We start from the raw sequence: 20,990 nt of genomic DNA on the forward strand, positions 1-20,990 counted from the left end.
AGATTATAATAATCAGTGACCAGTCTGGATCTCTCCACTTAGCAACCAGGTGTTCCATTCCTGGTCTAACAGGAGTGGCACTGTACACTCCCTGAAAAATGAAATCCTAACCCCACTGTATGGTAAACTGTTGGGGTATTACAAAAGCCCTATTTAACTCCCAGACAACTGCTCTGACAGAATAGGTAGAGGTATGTTCTCCATGTGAGGGTTGCATTTACCATGAGCTTTTGGTGAATATACATTTTTTTAGAGAATGGTCAACTGTTTCCAAAATTTATGCTCACTAAAATACATCTTGGGTGTACCCTTCACAACAATGTTGGTGAATTACGCGATAGTATAGATACTGAAGTAGAATATTTTCAATTAATTTTAAATTCATGTTAGGGGTGCATCTGAAAAAACATGGACTATGATTGACCCGACAACCACCACACATGGGTTGCCCAAAACAGGAAAATGGAATATTATGTGAATGCTAATTTGTATGAGAGCATATGCCATATTGAATAATATTTAAATATAATAAAGTATTTAAAAAGTAGACCAAACATTTGAACAGGTTATTTTTCTTTTTAGGATAATAAAAAGTTGACATGAATTACCAACAGGCAGCTATTTTTTTAAGAATCAAACAGGTAAAGAAAAACAACAAAACATAAAGCAAAGTCTGGGCAACACAGCAGGAACTTAAAGCCAAAAGCATAGATGTAGGATACTAATAAAACAAGAAAAGAAGAAAGTGTAGAAAATGGGAAAAAGAAGCAGACAAAATATGCTTAAAAGGTTATGTGCTGGAAAGTTGTTTATTTTATAGATTTCTGTTCAGATAGGCAATTCAGCACCTACACATTTGGACAAACAAGAGGAGCCAAATTATATTTAAAAAGGTGTCCTATGAAGTAAATATATTACAAAAAGGGATCCAACACCTACATATCATTTTTTTTTTAGTTAAGTACTTTTTAATGCCTTGGGTGTATTTATGCATAATTTGCGGCAAAAACAAATATTACATATTGTAGGTGTATGCATTAGCATTGCTGATGCTGCAGTAGCAGGCAATGGGGGGTTAAAAAACACATACCGACCCTCAACCCCACCATTAGGAAACTAGGCTGATAATCAAAAATGGAAGATCAAAGTTTATTTTTTTTTTGTTTTTGTTTTTTTCTTTACTACCTGCATACAAAAAAAACATATTGCACATCAAACAACCAAAACAAAAATAAAAATATCATACTAATGACTAACATATGCAGTTTTTACAGGATAAACATTCTGGAAATTGATCTTTTCAGTAGTTCAGATTATGCCTTTATGGACATGACTATGTTCAGTTTAGTGTTTATAGCGATGTTTGATTTTAAATACTGTACAGTTTAATAAATAAACCAAACAAAGCTCCAATGTAGAACAGTCACTGCCAGTTTATCTGCAGAGTTTTTATCTGTTTTTTTTTCCAGTGATCTGCAGCTTCCTTTCACACACTTTTTTTCAAAGGGGAGAGAAAAAAAAAAAAAAAAAAAAAAGTTAAAATGACCATTTTCCAGACTGAACTAATGGAGAAATTACATTTCAGTGCAAATACTTTAGACTGCATTTTTCTAGTTTTCCTCAGGTGAAGAAGTGGTTGCATATTAAAAATGTAACAAAAGCAGCTAATGCTTTTAGAATGAATATTATGCAGGATCCCCCCACCCCTATCACTGCCGTATTTTGAAAACAAAACAACATTTCCTATAGCCAGCACTTTTTTTTTTTTTTTAAATGTTTCGTATACTATCTCAAGGCACATCTGATGATGTATTTAGAACACAGTAGGTATCAACTTATGTTTAACATGTGTCAGGATCCCTCCCCTTTCTGTATTCCATATGGAGGAACTGAAAGTGTGGTGTAAAGACTGGCGATCCTTAATCTATCTTTGGCAAGCTTGTACAAGCACTATTGTAAAATGTAATGTAAAGGAACTGTAAACTAGGAACTTCCATTTTAAGACACCCCATTCATTATGGCTTCTTGTTTACTTCCATCTTGACAGCTTGCTTGGTTTCTTTCTGTGGATGCGGTCTGTGGATTTGAAGCCTTGTCGGCAGAAGAAGCTCTTGGGCCATTAATGACTTTTTCCGAAGGTCCGTGCTCTTCAATTACATCCTTCACCTAAAACAAGAAAGAGCAAAACGATCACCACATATTTCAGATATGACTGTTGTGCTAGTGACAAGAACAAGTAAGCCATCACATTTGCATATGTTAACACTGCAATTTGCTGTTGGGAGCACACCCTTATAATGTAGAGTTTAAATTCTGTAAAAGACAACATAGCGCCATACAAAGCACAAAAAGTCCTCCCTACTAATATTTAAGTTTGTCTGCACAAAAATGGGAAAAAGTCCACAATACAGCTGTTTACATGAGCTTTATGTTTTATCCATCTTTTAAACATCACTGCCACAGAGAATGTAAAGGCGATTTCCTTAAAACAAAAAGACAGTGTTGCATTCGTAACAATATCCCTTTGTGTGCCCAAACATGCCTCTACAAATCATCCAAACAGCACATTCCATCTGCTTGTTGGTTTGGGGGGGTCAAACGCTTGATTTAGCCCATCTAGCCCGCCACCTGGGTTGCAGACTGGGCAAATATCTGCTTATATCCCTTTATTTGACATGTCTTTGTGTAGGCAAAACAAATTTCCAACACAAGCCATATTTAGACCCTGACTAAGCAGAGAAAATGATTTCCCTTTAAAGAAGAGATAGATAGAGAGAGAGAGAGAGAGATATATATATATCTCAATCATTAAAACCCAACCACTACACAGGTCAATCTACAACATGATGCATTAACATCATTACTGCAGCAGCTATGCTTTAAAGGAACAGTTCAGTGTACAAATAAAAACTGAGTAAATAGATCATATGTGCAAAATAAATAAAATGTTTCTAATATAGTTAGTTAAAAAATATTATGTATAAAGGCTGAAGTGAAGCCAGCCCAGAACACTACTTCCTGGTTTTCAGCTCTCTAGCTTGGAGTTAGTCAGTGACTTTAAGGGGAGCCACATGGAACATATCTGTTCAGTGAGTTTGCAATTGATCCTTAGCATTCAGTTCAGAAATCAAACAGTTATGACCCATGTGCCCCCCCTCAAGTCTCTTGATTGGTTACTGTCTGTTAACCAATCAGTGGATACCAAGTGAGCTGCAAAGCAGGAAGTAGTGTTCTGGCTATTATGTTAGACATCCAGTCACTCCAGCCTTTATACATTACATTTTTGGCTAACTATATTAGAAACATGTTTTATTTCGCACATACTATTTGTCCAGTTTTTATTTTTATCCTGAAAAATTCCTTTGAACTTGCAAGATAAGCATCTCAAGGAAAATCTGAAATTTTTAAAGAAATGCGATGATCAGTACTGTGGTTTACTTGCTTGGAATGCCTATGAGTTTGACGGCAAAGATTATAAGAGGTTAACACCCAACCTCTTGCAGTATTCACCCACAAGCCTCTGAATTAAATTTCCTTGGAGTAACATGTAAGCAGCAACCAAAGGGTGCAGGGCACTGCATTTTACATACTGTACTTTGATTATCTGCCATGAGAAAGTAACTCAACCACCTTAAAGGGGTTTGTTCACCTTCCAAACACTTTTTTCAATTCAGTTGTTATTAGATAGTTCCCCAGAAATAAAGACTTTTTTCAATCACTTTCCATTATTTCTTTTTTTACAGTTGAATGTTCGGGTCTCTGGTGTTTGAGTTTGGCAACTCAGTAATTCAGGTGCAGACTCTAAACTGTTACAATTTTGCAACATTTAGTTGATTTCTCAGCAGCATCTCTGGAATATTAGCAACTATTGTATCAATTGTAACAGCTGCCTGTAATGAAACTCAGGGATTCTGCTCCGCATGGACACAGATAAGAAATGTATCAACTAAATGTATCCATTTAGAACAGTTTACAGGGTCGGCAACCCCCCCCCCCCCCTCCCAGAGCTGCTTTAGAAGGTGAAAAACGACATTTTACACTTCAATATTAGAAAAATGGTCACACATAGAAAATAGAAAGTCATTGGAAAAAGTTGTTATTTATGATGATCTATCTGAAAACAACTAGTTGTTTGAAGGTGAACCACCCCATTCATTTAGATTATATATACAGAAGGTATTCCAAGGAACACCACAACCCAGACTTGTAAAATCAATTTATATATGGAGGTGGAGGCATTAGCTCCACCTTACACGTTCTGTGCTGTTACTTAGCACATAATCTAATCACAAGTCTATAATAAGTTACTAGGTGCACAAACTGTATCTAGTGGATTTTCCAATTTTTTTTCTAAATCTGGTTTGGAGTGGTCCTTGGAGTACCAGGACAGTGTGCATGGACCCTCCATTATAACAGCGAGTCACCTATTAGTTTGGAAGGCAAATTATAATCTTGTAAGACTTAAAATAAAAGTAGAAATGCATTTAATAGGTAAACAAATTTAGGATCTTAAAATATATAATGGACAATCAATATTTTTAACAACTATATTTGGAAAAAAAAAATTATATATCTATATATCTATCTCTATCTATATATCATTTTAAATTACAATTTCACATTATAGCTGAAAAGAAATGCACCTTTTCTTTTTTGCCTTTTGCCAAAGTTTCTTTAGGTAGATTTCGCTGCCGGCTTTGAGATTCTGCTCTAGAGATATAGTCAGCAACTGTAACTGTTGGAAAAAGAGTAAAAATGTTAAAGAGATGGCTACAGCAGTCAATACATCGCTATGGCACAGGGAGCGTTTTGATTTCAGTTGGTGAAGATCTTAAATCCACCCTGCTGCCTTTCATTCACAATGTTCTACTCAACATTTTGCAGGTAAAGAACATTAGTAGCAGCAGTATCAGGCAATTACAATTCAAAAGAATGAAAGGCAGTAGTGGCAGACTTGGGTGAATATATACCAGAGAAAACAAATCTGGTGTGTCATCTGCCATAGAGTTAAAATGTCAAACAGATACATTCAGCGATCATATTCCAAATGGCTCATGCAATGCTTTCTGAAACAATATATGAAATTATTTACACACAAACACACACTGTAGTGAAAACATTCAAATTATAAAGATTCAAGTTAAAAGATCACTTATTGTTCAAGAAAAAAAACAATTAGTATTTAGTTATTCTGGATATTATGAGAAACACGTGACAAACAAATCTTTATGTCATACTAGACATTTTATCATGGCACATTTTGCCAAGCAATGACAAAACAGTTTAGTAAATTGACTACAGCCATTTAAGAACCATTGTCCTGACTGCACAGTTACACAATTGCAAAACACCTGCAATTAAAAGCAGTGCACGGTCATGCATATTGCATTTTTTATCAGTAGCTCCACCAACTTTAGTTACCTGGCTGTCTATCTTCTGCCTGACCCCTGAAGCGACGCCTGCGGCTACGATTGCGTCGCTGGGGTTTTTGCTCACTATCATCTGCAACAGCAAAGTTTATCAAAATCTTAACTGCTCTGAACAAATGCACATTGTTCTAGTTAATCTCTAGTCAAATAAGCAATAATTTGTGAGAACTAAAATTTAAAACAAGCCAGTTTTTAAAGTTATTCACTAAAAGTTGCCAATATGTTTGCAACCTGCAGTGAATAAAATCACTTACTTGGGTCTATGTACACGCCATGGCACCATCTTGACCCTTTTCCAATGAATTCTTGTACTGTCCTAGGGCTGTCTTTTATGGACGAAAAAAACACACACTATAGTGCATTATTACCTATAATGCACTATAGTACGCATGTACTGGCCTATAGAAGTGGAGGAAATAAGTACTATAGGTTATAGGCCTTTGTGCTTGGCGTTCATCTGTTGACAGCAAATATCCATTTCAGTTAATTGCTTATTTGAATTATCAGCTTATTAGTAAGACAAGAATACATTAAGTATCTCACCCATAATGCAATTTGAATTCAGTTGCATTAAAAATCACATAGGTTATATATGCACATACATATATATGTCTGTGCTTTAAAACTTTCAATCAAATAAAAACACAAAAACATTTTGTATTCTCTTAGCTATTGCTGTTCATAATAATTGTAGTAACTTTGACCTGAAGACATACCCAAGCCATTTTCATTAACAGATGCATTGTCAGACTCAGTCATTCCGTCCATTAGTGAGGAATCCTCATCAGTCCTCCTCCTCCGAGATCTCCTTCGACGGTTTGTGTTGTGGTGAGACTCACTTGCATCTGTGTCAGCGGTCTGGTCAGATTCTGTGTTGTCAAGTAAGCTGTATGGGTTGCTGTCTGGATCCTTAAGCACTGATAAAAAAAATAATGAGGATTGTATTATTTTTGCATCTAACTTCTACTTCTAGTATTGGTTTATGAAATGTTCTGAACATGGCTGGATATTTCTACGGTGCTTTATTAAAGGGGCACTATCACAGTTCAGAGATTAAAAAAATAAAAAATAACTGTAGCCCTACTATACATGAATCCGTACAGTCCCTCACATTCATCAGATGATGGCATTACACTTTTAGGCCAACTGTGCACAAGGACACTTTGTGAGGTTTTGCCTATTTTTTTGCAGTGTAATATGTTTACAAAATGAAAAAAAAACAAACAAACAAAACACCCTGCCTTGCATTCAGGCATTATGTCTCCTGGCAAATGTAGGCCCTTGCACTTCCATGTTTCATAGACAATATGAGCCCCTGTACTTCCCTCCATAGGGTATTCATTTGGAAGCCTGGGTACAATTAGACACTTTTCATAAAGGGTCATCACCACGTTATGACTTAATACCTAAATAATTAAATAACCAGTTATTTAATTATGACTTTCAGATGAAAAGGAAAAACATAGGCAACAAAAAGAGTTAGGCACTGAAGCTCCAGCATAACCTTAAAGGGCCAGTACATTTTTTTTTTTTTTTTTACAAAAAATGTGTTTGTACATAAAAAAAAACAAAAAAAAAAACAAGTCACATTTAACTTTAAATTCGCAAAGTCTTTATTAAGAAATAACGTACAGATACTCCGCTTGCACTCCTCTTCAGAAAAGGCTACGATCCATTGTGCGATGCTCGATTTCTCCTCCCTGGCTATCTCCTATAGAAGGCAGGGAGGAGAGATTGAGCGTCGCGTGATGGATCGTTGCCTTGTCGCCTTTTCTAAAGAGGAGCGCAAGTGGAGTATCGGTAAGTTATTTCTAAATAAAGACTTTGCGAATTTAAAGTTACATGTTTCTTTGTGGGGTTTTTTTCGTTATGCAGAAACAATTTTTTTTTAAAAAAATTAATGTTACTGGTCCTTTAACTTACATACCAATTCCTGGCTGCTTGTAGCTTAACAATTCAAGACTATCCTAATAGATCTTAAACCACGGTAATGTGAATGCATATCTATTAGTGAGAGGTTGACACAAGCTATAGTTTAAATTGTCTTAATATCAAATTAAGTGGCCTATTAAAGAATCTTACCAAACTGTAATATATAAAGTAAATATTGCCCTTTTACATCTCTTGCCTTGAACCACCATTTTGTGATGGTCTGCGTGCTGCCTCAGAGATCACCTGACCAGAAATACTACAACTCTAACTGTAACAGGAAGAAGTGTGGAAGCAAAAGATACAACTCTGTCTGTTTATTGGCTCATGTGACCTAACATGTGGTTTGTATGTGTGCACCCTGAATCCTACGATCCCAGGGGGGCGGCGAGTCTTTTGGGCCTGCTGTAACTTCACAGGGTGATAGGCATATTACTTACTGTGCCTATATTAAGACAGGGGAAGGTCTGCTGTAATTCTAGAAAGTGTTTTGTGGAGCATGGGGCTGCTCTGGGCAACATCAAAAACAGAGGTGGAAGGCTGGATGTACTGAATACTGCAGGCAGCCACTGCCCAATATTTAAACTGCGACCTCTGCAATGTTTTATAAACCATATGGACAAGAACTACTGATTAATAAATGCTGTGGGGTGTGGCAGTGTATCACTACTATAAGGATATAAATAAAATGCATTCAACATTGGGTTTATTATTATGTTCATAAAATATTTAAGTTTTGTGCTTATTTAAATATTATAAATTTAAGTGATAGCTAGAAATGCAGTGCCAAGTAAAGTCACTGATGTGCTACTATAAATATAGAGTATGCCCAGGGTACTTAAATAATGTAGAGTCCTTTTAAAGGATACATTTATATAGAGGAAAAAAATACAAATAAGGTCTTCAAAGATTGCAGCCACTGGCAGTTGTATTTGCTGGTACTTTTAAGTGGCTCTCTACCATGCAAGCTACAAGAATCTTTTTTTAAGCAAATGCTTCCCCCCACCCCCAGAATGTTGTGATCAATTATTGTAATGGAGGAGGCAAAAACAAACTGAAAGTGAAGTCAAGAACCAGACAACGTAGGTGAAGGTGCGGTGACGAGTTCTTGATTTTGATTCTCAAGCAGTATGTACAAAAATGAAAACAGTGGACCATCACAGCAAGACTTCAGTTAACCTTTCCAATTCACCTACATAATAGCAGCTATGTCACTTTGCGCTAAAGAAGATGGGCAAAGGCCAAAGATCTAAAACAACCCTGAGATTGATACCTACAAAGCAGATGAAATTATCACAAGATGCATCAGCCTATAACTGAAAGTCCAAAAACTTCTTCTCTGCCACAACTATACAATAGTCTGTAAAAGTCGATTTGAAGGGCTTAGTATAAATAGTAATGTACCAGAACTGATAGAAGACTTTCCACCCCTTGATCCTCCCCGACCTCGACCAGCAGATCCACTCCTTCCTCTACCCCCAGGGCGCCTTCGGCTGTCACGCTGTTGGCGGCTTTCACGCTCATCTTCACCAGCAAGTGACCAGTCACTCAGTTCCTCTTTTCTTTCTGATTCAGTCTCAGAAGGATTGGAAAGCTCAGAATTTGTACCTTTTCAAAGAATGAAGGGCAAGAAGTAAATCTGAAGTTAAAATCAATGCGATTACAACATATTTTAATCGCATTTCTGATCATATTTTTTAGCTTTCACATACAAGTTACATTTAACAGCTCCCTAGATTTTCTTCCCAATGTCTCTTTTTAACAATCTCCTCTCTCTTCCAATATATACAACTCCTGAAGTAGCAGTGCCTTAAAGGGGTGGTTCACCTTCAAACAACTAGTTGTTTTCCAGAAATAAAGACTTTTTCCAATGACTTTCTATTTTCTATGTGTCACAGTTTTTTTAATTGAAGGGTAACGTGTCATTTTTTACCTTCTGAAGCAGCCCTGGGAGGGGGGGTCGCCGACCCTGTAAACTGTTCTAAATGGATACATTTAGTTGATATATTTCTTATCTTTGTCCCTGCTGAGCAGAATCTCTGGGCAGCTGTTAGAATTGATACAATAGTTGCTAATATTCAAGAGATGCTGCTGAGAAATGTATAAACTAAATGTTGCAAAATTATAACAGTTTAGAGTCTGTGCCTGAATTACTGAGCTGCCAGACTCAAAACCAGAGACACAAACATTCACCTTTAAACTTAGATTTTGGAAAAACATTAAAAAATAAATAATGGAAAAAAGTCTATTTCTGGGGAACCATCTAATAACAACTGAATTGAAAAAAGTGTTTGGAAGGTGAAGCACCCCTTTAAGTGTACCTATAAATGACAGGAATTACATCACTAAGCACCAAATATAACTGATGATTTTACTAATCTCTGTTTAGAATGATGTTATTAAAGGGATAACAGGTTCGTCGTGTGTGTTTTACACATATTACCTGCACCCAGGCATGCTGTGTTTTTGTTTGGCGAGTGCTCCTCCATGATAGATAGATATATATCTACACACACATATGTGTGTGTGTGTGTGCGTACACACACACACACGCACACAAAACAATTAACATTTTTATACATGTTTCAGCAGGTTAAAACAGATCGCCAACTGTAATCATTTCTTGGGCTTGGGCTTCAAAGTGGGAAGGATTAGATGCTAACTGTAGCCCAAGCATCACAATATGTACTAGTTACATATGTGTAAAATACCCCTCTATGTAAAAAAAAAAAAAAAATGCACAGACTACTCCTTGTACATTTAGTAATGCAATGATAACACTTCCTTTTTTTGAGGGGCTACACGACTGCAGTTGGATTTTAGCATTTTGGTTTATATATGAAGCCTTTGAATTGCCTGTGACAATGGCTTATCAGACATAGTCAAATTGGCTTTTCAAATTGTCCTCAAACTCTGTTATTAATTAAAAAAAAAAAAAAACAATTTCCCAAGGTTACAAGATGGCGAGAAAGTCTTGCATCCAACTAATACTACCACTTTTCAGAGAAGAAATGAGGTAGCCACAAAAGCAGTGTGGTGGAACCACGTGACATCTAAATGCAATATAAATTTCAAGTTCAAGACAAAAAGGAAGTCTTAAAATTATCCCGGTTGACAGAATGTTATAATTATAAGTAAACAAAAACAAAGTAATCATTTTTAAACAAGGCCAGTATCCAACTATTTTCAGACACAAGATAAAAATAAAGCTTTAAATGCATTGATAAGGTCCCTTTAATATTTATTAACTTTTTTTTTTTAATACTTTAAATAGGAAGACAGCATTATCAGGATAAATATATTAAACCCCCACCACACAAATACACCTACCATAACCAGATGTATAATTTGGGCCCCTGCGACCTCTGCCTCTGCCACTGTAAGACCTGCTTCCTCGTACAGATGAAGCAGTGCTTTCATCAGTTGCATATCCTTTCTCTTTCTCTGTTCCTCTGCTAGAAGAAGGTCTGAAGCCCATACCAATCTGACGAAGTTGCTCATCTATCTGTAGTCTTTCCATTCGAAGTTGCTCTACCTCCTGAGAATATAAAAGAAAATTTTAAATAATAATAAAAAAAAAAAAAAAAAAAAAAAAAAAAGGTATTCCCATAAATCAATTGTTTGGAAACCAAATAGGATTAAAACTTACCTTCAAATATGCAATGTGGTATTCCAGAAGAACCTGTACATTACCAATGTTCTCTTTGGTTCCAACAAAAACAAATGGAACCATACCCTATAAAACCAAACAGATGTTTAAAATAAAAAAAGGGGGGGGGGGAGACATTTACTAACAAAAGATCGCAAAAATACTAATAAAACAAATGGAAAATGTGTAGGGGAGTGTAAGGCATTTTGACAGCATTGCCTCTCTCAAACAGGACTACAGAGGGCAGAATCAAGCAATATAGGCCTAAGTAGTAGTGGCAAAATTCTATGTATTTTAGTTTATGTCGAGTACTGCAATCCAACTTATTACATGAAATGGACCATATATTCCCATCTAGCATATTTTGAGGGCAGAATTAAGTTAAAGGAACAGTAACACTAAAAAATTTTATGTGACAAATCAACTCTAAACTGCTTCAATTGCAGCTCTATTGTGCATAAAGTTTATTATATTCAAAGCTTTTGCCAAAAAACATTAAATCTCTGCTTCCGGATGTACACTGCAGAATGGCGAAAGGGCGATTCTGCAAAATCCGAGGTGCATCGCTCCACATCTCTGCCTAGACTGCTGAACCGGAAGCTAGTTCTTGCTGCTGTACTGAGGATTTTACAGGCCTCTGCAGGACTTACTTCTGTGCTGCAAGCAGGGAAGCAATGTCCGCAGCGTAATTTACTTCTGTGAGTGCTGCGAGTGGAGAAAGAATGTCTGTAGAATGGCCCTTTCGCCATTCTACAGTGTACATCCGGAAGCAAAGATTTAATATGTTTTTTGGACAAAGCATTGAATATAATAAACTTTATGTACAATAGAGCTGTTATTGAAGCAGTTTAGACTAGATTCGTCACATAACATTTTTTAGTGTTACTGTTCCTTTAAACAATGAAGTCTATTTAGCCTTTGAACTGTGGGCCTTAAATATAATTTGGAGGGCCACATTACCATAGAGGTTAAGTGTCTTTAAATTCAATATTTAACTTACATCTTCACGAGGTAACTTTGTTTCGTTGTCTCCCTCAATTCTGACTCTAACTACTCCAGATTTATCAACAATTTCTTGAATGACTTTTCCATTTTTGCCAATTACTTTTCCTGTTGATAAAAAAATGCAATAGTTAACCTACTATATTTCGATTCAATCAGAAAATTTTTGGAGGGGAAATTACATTTTGCTAAGTAAATCATCTTCGTTACTGACTACAACAAACAAACTTACCCACAAGATTTCTAGGTACTTGAATGAAATCTTCCACAAACTCTAAGTAACTTCTGGCTTTTTTAACAGCTTCTGCACTCTAGAATGAAAAAGAGAATACAAATTCTGCATGTTTTCTTTAACTTTTAAAATATATCCCTTTGGAGTTGAATGAGCCTTTAAGTGCGTAAACTTCTTAAAATCATTTTAAAAGCTGTTCAATGTAGCAACACATGCATTTATTTGTTTCCCACCTGTAGCAAAATGTATTTTGCAAAGTCACAGTTTTGTAAAATAACTGTGAAACCATTATGCAGCATTTGATTTGTAGAGAAAAGGCAAACAATAAAAAGACAAATACTTGCATAAAAGTGGTTTAGAAGGAGATCTGACTATATGCCAACACATTGGATGCATGTGCTATGCTGTTGGCAGGTTATCATTTTCCTTTCTGACAATGTAACACATGCATTTATGGCTTTAGGACTACTAAGGAAGAGTGTTTAACCTAGCAAAACATAGGCAGATAAAGGGTTATTATTAGAAAAGCATCAAATCTATAAATTCCCACCACAAAAGCTATGGTTGACTCATGAAACCAAACTATCACAAATATTTACAAATGCAAATGACCAATACACAAAATTGTATGAATGTCATGTAATATTTAAGGTCTGGAACTGTGGATTTAACCAAATCCTGCAAAAAGTGAAACAACAAAAGGGGACTAGGGCTTGGCCAAATCCAGAACAGAAGCTGGAATTTGCAGCATCCGTAATTAAAAGCAAATACACAAGAAATAACTGCGTGCCTACAAATTTTAGCAGCATATTCAGGGTTCTGTAAAAGGGACTTACCTCCCCATAAATTCGAAATGTGCCGCTATCTTCATCTAACTCAATAGCAGTAATACCTGGAACCTTTCTTGCCTGTTGGATATTACTTCCATGTGTCCCTATTGCCAGGCCCATTAAATCTTCCCGAACAATAAATTCTTCATGAAATGCTGATGCAAGCTGTTTTGTACACTAAATTGTAACAAAAACATTGTTATACATATATTCATAAAAGCATGTAAAAGAAAGTCTAACTGGATTCTGACTGGATTGATTTTTTACTACAGTTCGTACAGCGTCCTGTACTAAACTATGGCAAAAAGTTAAAACGCACAGTAATGGGATTATTCACCAAGGGGAAGGTGTTCAAAACGGTGTCCTTTAGTGTCCTTTAGTTTCTGAAGCAAGCCTCAGGGGCACAAAATTCTCTCATATGGCTATAGGCACTTCTATTCCCAAAATCTGCAGGTTCACTCAGTACGCTTCATCTCTAGATATACACGCCAATAACGGCAAGGCACCAATACATATAACCAGCCCCCCCCCGCAAAAAAAGAGATAAATGTGGGAATAAACAAAGCCATACCACGAGAGGGTTCCCCAAAACCTAAAAGGGTGGTACAGGTATGGGACCAGTTATCCAGAATGCTCAGGACCTGTTTTCAGGATAAAGAATCTTTCCATAATTTGGATCTTCATACTTTAAGTCTACTAGAAAATCATGTAAACATTAAATAAACTCAATAGGCTGTTTTTTCTTTCAAGAAGGATAAATTATATCAAGGTACTGTTTTATTATTAAAGAGAAAAAGGAAATCCTTTTTAAAAATTGGGATTATTTGGATAAAGTGGAGTTTATGGAAGGCTGCCTTTCCATATTTTGGAGCTTTGTGGATAACAGGTATTTAGGTAATGGATCCCAAACGTGTTTTTCCCTAAACATTTATTGTTAAGTGAAATGGTCTAATCAAATCAAGGGATATTTTTCGGAAGATGCTTCTCAGTTTTTTGTTTTTTTTATATGACTTAAAAATTCTAGATCTGTTTGTCAAGGAACAACAACAAATATTGTTCCTTTTAGTGAGAGCTATCCATGACAACAAAGTAGCAGAGTACGGAGATTGTGAGGTTATCAATTACCACCTAGAAAGAGTTAAAACTGTTGTTTCTGGTGTACTTAAAAAGTAAAATATGAAATGCAGAAAATAAATCATGCTAGCCTATTCTCACCGATATCTGTCTCCTACCCCACACATAATTTTTTTTTTCTGCCTGGATTTTGTACATGGACATTAGGCTTAGGCTCACAGGGAAATGTAATGTCATTCTTACTTAATTCTTTTGTAAAGGAATGTATTCTAGGACTTGGAAGTCCCTCTGCTTCGGTGGGTGGTGCACAGATTCTCTGAAAAGCAAATGGACTTGAAGCCTCAGAATCCTTCACTTCACAATAAAACTAGACTGAACAGACTACCGTGGTTTCTTTTCAATACATAGAATAAAGAATTAAGGTTCGGATAGCGTTTATGTACTTTTTCTATTCCCCAACTGACAACTCTCAAGCTTATAAAACTAAGACAAAGAAATGTAATAATTATATTTTTAACTATAAGGGTATTTAAGTGTAACATTTAATGATGTCAAATTCAAAGATCCTGGTACAGTACCATGACCTCTCTATAAATACTATGTACACAATAACTTACTTCTAAATGTTTTGTAGCCTCTTCATTTCTGGACATAAGCATCAGTTTGGTGCGGATACTTCGCAAATGCATGTCGCTCAGTATGTTTACTCTCTTTACAGTTGATTCGCATGCAGACTTAAAACAAAGAATGTATATACAAAATTACTTCAAAATTAATAAAATAAAAAGCATTAAGCATGTTAGAGGGCACTTCTATTTACAGGATAAAATATATTCCTGTCCACAGAAAGAATTTACATGTTTGAAAGAATATTTCTGTGACAAAAATGTACATAAATATAGAGCGGTGCTGTAGTGTTGCACATGGTGGCTTTCCACGCTGCAACATTTCCTCAGAATGTCAGAATTTTATACACTTGTGCTAGTTTGTAAACAAGAAAACCTTAATGTGATTACAGTCCTGATCACTGAAACTCTGTAGCAACATTCAAATGTAACTGTTGAACAATGATTATATTACATGCTAGATGCTGGATTAAAATTGTCACAAGAAGAAAACAGAATCATCACCACAAGATGTTCGCTATATAACATATATAGCTTCTTTTATTTCATGTTTGTCCAGAGTTCTACATTCCTTTCACTTATTTGATTGCCAACTCCAGATTAGCCAGTAACTAGCCAGCGACTCTGCAGAAATTTTTAATAAATTAGTCCAAAAAACTTTTTTTTTAAGCACTTTCCTTTTATATTTGAAAGAAGAAAAAAAATCATCAATTGGTTAATTTTCAAATAGGGGTCACTGACCCCATTTAAATAAATGCTCTGTAAAGCAACAAATTTAATACGGCTACTTCTGATCATTCATCTGTCTTGTCAGGTCCTCTCCTATTCTCCTCTCTGAAACCATGAATAATAAAAAAAATGAAAACCAATAGCAAATTTTCTCAGAATATCACCCTAAAAAAAGTTAACAACCCCTTTAACAATATGTTATCACCGCAAAAGTCATTCTGAATGCTATTTGTAATGTTTCTCATCCAAATATAACACTTCAGACATTTCATAAAGCAAGCACAACAGCAGCATTAACATTGTTATATTGCCTGATAAAATACAGTAAATACAGCACATTTAGCTTTTTCTTTTTGGCACAGAAGACATTTGAAACGACTACATTCTCTACCTAAACAGAGAAACATTCAGTGTAAAACATATCTAAATCTTACCAGTATTATCAGCTGATTAGTTTCTGCATGAAAATAAACTCGGCAGGCTCCTACAGCTTTCTTGAATTCCTTATGCACATTTTCATTAGAACACCTAGTGCAGGTAAATGGCAATTGTCACCAGAAATGAATGTGTTCTCTTGTATACAAAGTTTTTGTGCACCCACATAAGGCAACACTCGGCAAGTAAAGAGGAATTTCTCTCGGTGAATAGTGTGAATGCATTAAAGAATAAGTGTTTTAGAAAGTATACTGCATTTTAAGTAAAAGTAAACATTTTAGACAGGACAACACTTCCAGCAAGGGATGCACCCTTTCTATTTAAAAACAGTGAAAATGTATTTTCAAATCAGAGATTTTTTTCGTCTCATCCATTAGTATTTCTAATAAAATATTTAGTAAAACCAATTCGAATTCTGTACATATGTGCAGAATCTGACTGTAAAATAAATCTACTCAAGTTACTCACGATTCTCTTAAATCTTCAGGGACATCCACTGTACATTTGAAGAAGGAGTTCTTAGTTACGGTTTTATTCTGGTTTACAGGTCGCAGACGTTCAAATGTTACAATTTCATTGTAGGTAGCATCACAAGCAGCATATTCAATAACATAAAACTATAAAATAAACATAAAAAGCAAACTTATAAACCCCACAGAGAATTTTGTTTTATGAAAATCAAGGACTGGTCTGTCAAGTCTATAGCAGCAAGCTAGAATTTACTTGGGAAAGATAACTTATTATAACTGTTATTTCCTTTATACCAAGCATAATGGGCATGCATTGTACAAAGAGTTAAATTTGTGACTTTTGCAAATGTGACCAAAGGTTGGTGTTACTGATGTTACCAGAAGTGTTATTACCTGTGTTCTCCTGCAGTCGATCTTTCATGTGTTTCACTATAGTAGAATGTAGGGAGAAACATAGCCCCCTTCTTTCCTATCACTTTGAACTCACTATGGCATAGGCACGTGGAGAACTCAGGTACAACATAATTGGATAGTCTTCTACATTGCACTTCAGAGGAATACCATGCTCTTAGGGAATGTTAAGTTCAGTCTCTCAAAGTAAAAGATGTAATATATAAAGGCTGGAGTGAGCTGATGTCTAACATAACAGAAACTACTTCCTGCTTTTCAGCTCTCTAACTCTGAGTTAACTCTGAGTTAACTCTGAGCCACATGGGACATAACTGTTCAGTGAGTTTGCAATTGATCCTTAGCATTCAGCTCAGATTCAGAAGCAAACCGTTATGAATCATGTGCCCCACCCCCCCTCAAGTCATCAATCAGTGGAAACCAAGAGAGCTGTAAAGCAGGAAGTAGTGTTCTGGCTATTATGTTACACATCCAGTCACTCCAGCCTTTATACATTACATTTTTGGGCTAACTAATTATATTGAAAACATTTTTTTATTTTGCACAGCCTATTTACCAAGTTCTTATGTTTATACTGAACAATTCATTTAATGGGTAAACCTTTTCAAACACTTTAAAGGTCCGTAATGACCAGTTAGAATTGACAATGCTGTAAACATTCACAAATAATAAAAAACCTTAATCTGGAAATAACGCAAAAATAAGAGACATTTACCTCTCCTTTCATCATTCGTACTTTTGCTAACCACCACCCACAAGGTTCTTGGTCATTAGCTCGGGAATACACCTAGATTAAAGAAAAAAAATTCTTACATCAAGAATTCGGTTTACGTTGATTGATGGAATAAACAGCAAAGATTCACAAACATGATAAACAGAAACAGCAAAAAAATCACAAAGGAGCAGCTAAAGGGGAATCTGTGATCCAACTATCCCACTATACTGTGCAATAGTGTGAGCTTACCTAACTTACCCAACAATTTGGTATTGAATCAGACCCAACCACCATGGGCACACAGATTTTACAAAGCATAAAAAACAAAACAGTCTCATTTCTCATAGCCCTAAAGATGGATGTATACAGCAGAGCAAAAAGCAAAACTACACTGAAAAGTAAAATGTCTAGATTTATACATGTCCATAGGAGAAAAATTTGCATCTCAATATTTTTGAAAGGAAATTAAACAAGAAAAAGTATGTAAAGGGGGGTTCATCACCCCTTGTCTCTCTACCACCACTAAGATCTTCTACCATATTCTAAACTCACCTCAACCTCATCTCCTTCAGTAATTTCCTTTTTAATATCAGGGAGAGGAGGCATCCGGACTTCATCGAAAGGCACCTGACGCTCTGGTTGCCAGCTAATGGTCGGAGATACAAAATTACAAGTGAATTTTTATAATTTTTACGAAATATTGACAGGTTTGTTACTACAGGGTAATTGATTTTTCCATTATCTTCATACCTTAACTCTACTAGAAAATCATGTAAACATTAAATACACCCAAAGGCTGGTTTTGCTTCCAATAAGGATTCATTATATCTGAGTTGGGATCAAGTACAATGTATTGGGTTTATTATTACAGAGAAAAAGTCAATAGTTGTCTATATTCCGGATAAAGTTTATTTCTAAACTTTTGGATCACCATATCTTGAGTTTTCAAGAAAAATATTAAATAGACCCAATAGGATTGTTTTGCCATCAATATGAACTACAAATATTTTAGCTGGTGCTGTGGTATTATAGTGAAAATGGAAATCATTTAAAAAAAATGTAATTATGTTATTTAAAATGGAGTCTATGGGAGATAGTCTTCCCATAATTCAGAGCTTTTATTGGATATTAGTTTTGCAGATGAAAGATCCCATACCCTTAATTGCAGTAACTCAAAATCTCTTTTGCAAGTAATTTTGACTAACAATATGAGCACCATATTCTACTATACTTACTTGTTTTCAAAAACAACTGTGAGGGAATCTTCATGCACATCCTTGACAAATCCCTGAAAGATAAACAGATACAAATTGACTTGACATACCAAAGAGACCTAAGTAAAAGGAAGCTTATACCTTTAAAGGAACAGTAACGTCAAAAAATAAGTGTTTTAAAGTAATGAAAATATAATGCAGTGTTGCCCTGCACTGGTAAAACTGCTGTGTTTGCTTCAGAAACACTACTATTGTTTATATAAATAAGCTGCTGTGTAGCAATGGGGGCAGCCATTCAAAGGAGAAAAAGCTCGAGTTACACAGCAGATAGCAAATAAGCTCTGTCTGTCTAATGGTTTTATCTGTTATCCATTCGTTAACCTGTGCCATATAGCCGTTTTTCAATTTCCGCCATTGCTCCACAGCAGCTTGTTTATATGAACTATAATAGTGTTTCTGACGCAAACAGATCAGTTTTACCAGTGTAGGGCAACAGTATATGATATTTTCATTACTTTAAAACACTTATATTTTTTGGTGTTACTGTTCCTTTAAGTAACTATGCATAAGTTTCAATTACCAAAATGAAGTACAGCTAAATAAACTAGCCAATGTCATATCGTATCATTCGCCATTTCACCTATCTACCCCCAAATAGGTTATATGCTGAACATATTTTTGTCGGTTATTTTAAAAACATGCTTATTTGTAAATAAAAGAATTTAATAAATGCATTTCAGCCAATTCTTTCAGTGTTGATTCTATTTATTTTGCTTATATTGAAAAAAGGTGTAAATAGGTACACCTTTTTATTGAAAAAAGGTGTAAATAGGTACATACAGCCCCTTTTAAAGGAGAAGGAAACCCTTTTGCAAAAAAAAAAACCCGTACTCCCCACCCCAGGTAGACCCCCCCCCCTCGGGGAAATGCCCCATACTCCATACTTACCCCTCGTCACAGATTCTTCCAGCGGAGTTCCACGCATCCATGAGCAGTTGTCGCAAACCGGCAAACTGCTTCAACTGCGCATACGCAGAAATACTGATCTCCCAGTCAGCTTACCGAGGAGGCAGAAGATGGACGCGTGGAACTTCGCTGGAAGAATCTGTGACGAGGGGTAAGTATGGAGTATGGGGCATTTCCCCGGGGGGGGGAGGGGGGTCTACGTGGGGTGGGGGGTACAGGGTTTTTTGCAAAAGGGTTTCCTTCTCCTTTAATTAAACACAGAGCTAAAAAAAACAATGGAAATTATATAAAGGATTCTGCTATATGCAAACACCCTGATGACAACTGTATCCAAAGCCAGAAAAACTATGTGTGGAGTGGCCACCTTAATGCAAAACAAGCCACATAGCAAAATGCATTATTAAATTGAGCAAAGATTCTCACAGCTGCAGGTCGAACAAGAAATCTCTCCAATCTTTGTATGAGGGCCAGTGCCACTTATATCTTCTAAGCAGCAAATCAGAAAGTGCTCACTGCCATGACAAATAACAGTGACTCATTTCCTACTAGCTGCTCACTTGTTTTTCCGACTATAGATCTCCTTTAAAAGAAATAGTATGAACATATATAAGCTATATATATATTTATTTCTTTACTTATAAGCTGGCCATAGACGCAAAGATCTGATTGAACAAATTGAGGATTCGTACGATTTTCGGACCGTTTGTGGACAGTCCCGACATTTTTCGTCTGGCGGAGATCGGTGATTTGGTCGATCGGACAGGTTAAAAGATTTCTGTCGGTTTCCGATAATATCTCTGCATGTATTGCCTATCGTACGATTTTCAGAGGGAGACTGTCACTAGCTTTGGTCAGACATAACTTTCATACGATTGCTGTCAGGGGCAGAACATCGGTTGATCTGTTCTTTAGGATAGGATCCCTTATCCGGAAACCCGATATCCAGAAAGCTCTGAATTACGGAATGGCTGTCTCCCATAGACTCCATTTTTTCCAAATAATCCAAATTTTTAAAAATGATTTCCTTTTTCTCTGTAATAATAAAACAGTAGCTTGTACTTGATCCCAACTAAGATATAATTAATCCTTATTGGAAGCAAAACCAGCCTATTGGGTTTATTTAATGTTTAAGTGAATTTCTAGTAGACATAAGGCATGAAGACCCAAATTACGGAAAGATCTGTTATCCGGAAAACCCCAGGTCCCGAGCATTCTGGATAACAGGTCCCATACCTTTATTTACTTTATTTGATCAGAATAGTTAGTGGCAGGTCGGGAGATG

At 35.9% G+C, this 20,990-nt stretch overlaps 1 protein-coding gene across 3 annotated transcripts in view; it reads right to left on the reverse strand.

The window, feature by feature from the left end:
- Positions 1-795: 795 nt before the first annotated feature.
- The window catches only part of fxr1.L (FMR1 autosomal homolog 1 L homeolog), a 30,476-nt gene continuing 10,281 nt past the window's right edge, over positions 796-20,990 (reverse strand). Inside the window, 17 exon segments of one of the 3 annotated variants that reach the window (NM_001088317.1) lie at positions 1,136-1,747; positions 2,000-2,166; positions 4,644-4,735; positions 5,422-5,502; positions 6,146-6,346; positions 8,763-8,966; positions 10,689-10,896; positions 11,008-11,094; positions 12,008-12,117; positions 12,242-12,320; positions 13,078-13,248; positions 14,763-14,879; positions 15,935-16,028; positions 16,404-16,552; positions 17,529-17,600; positions 18,081-18,174; positions 18,764-18,816. In NM_001088317.1, coding sequence (NP_001081786.1) covers position 1,747; positions 2,000-2,166; positions 4,644-4,735; positions 5,422-5,502; positions 6,146-6,346; positions 8,763-8,966; positions 10,689-10,896; positions 11,008-11,094; positions 12,008-12,117; positions 12,242-12,320; positions 13,078-13,248; positions 14,763-14,879; positions 15,935-16,028; positions 16,404-16,552; positions 17,529-17,600; positions 18,081-18,174; positions 18,764-18,816 — 1,980 coding nt within the window. In that variant the 3' untranslated portion in view covers positions 1,136-1,746. 3 annotated transcript variants of the gene reach the window in all.

The sequence above is a fragment of the Xenopus laevis genome, chromosome 5L (assembly GCF_017654675.1).
Source record: "Xenopus laevis strain J_2021 chromosome 5L, Xenopus_laevis_v10.1, whole genome shotgun sequence".
Lineage (NCBI taxonomy): Eukaryota > Metazoa > Chordata > Amphibia > Anura > Pipidae > Xenopus > Xenopus laevis.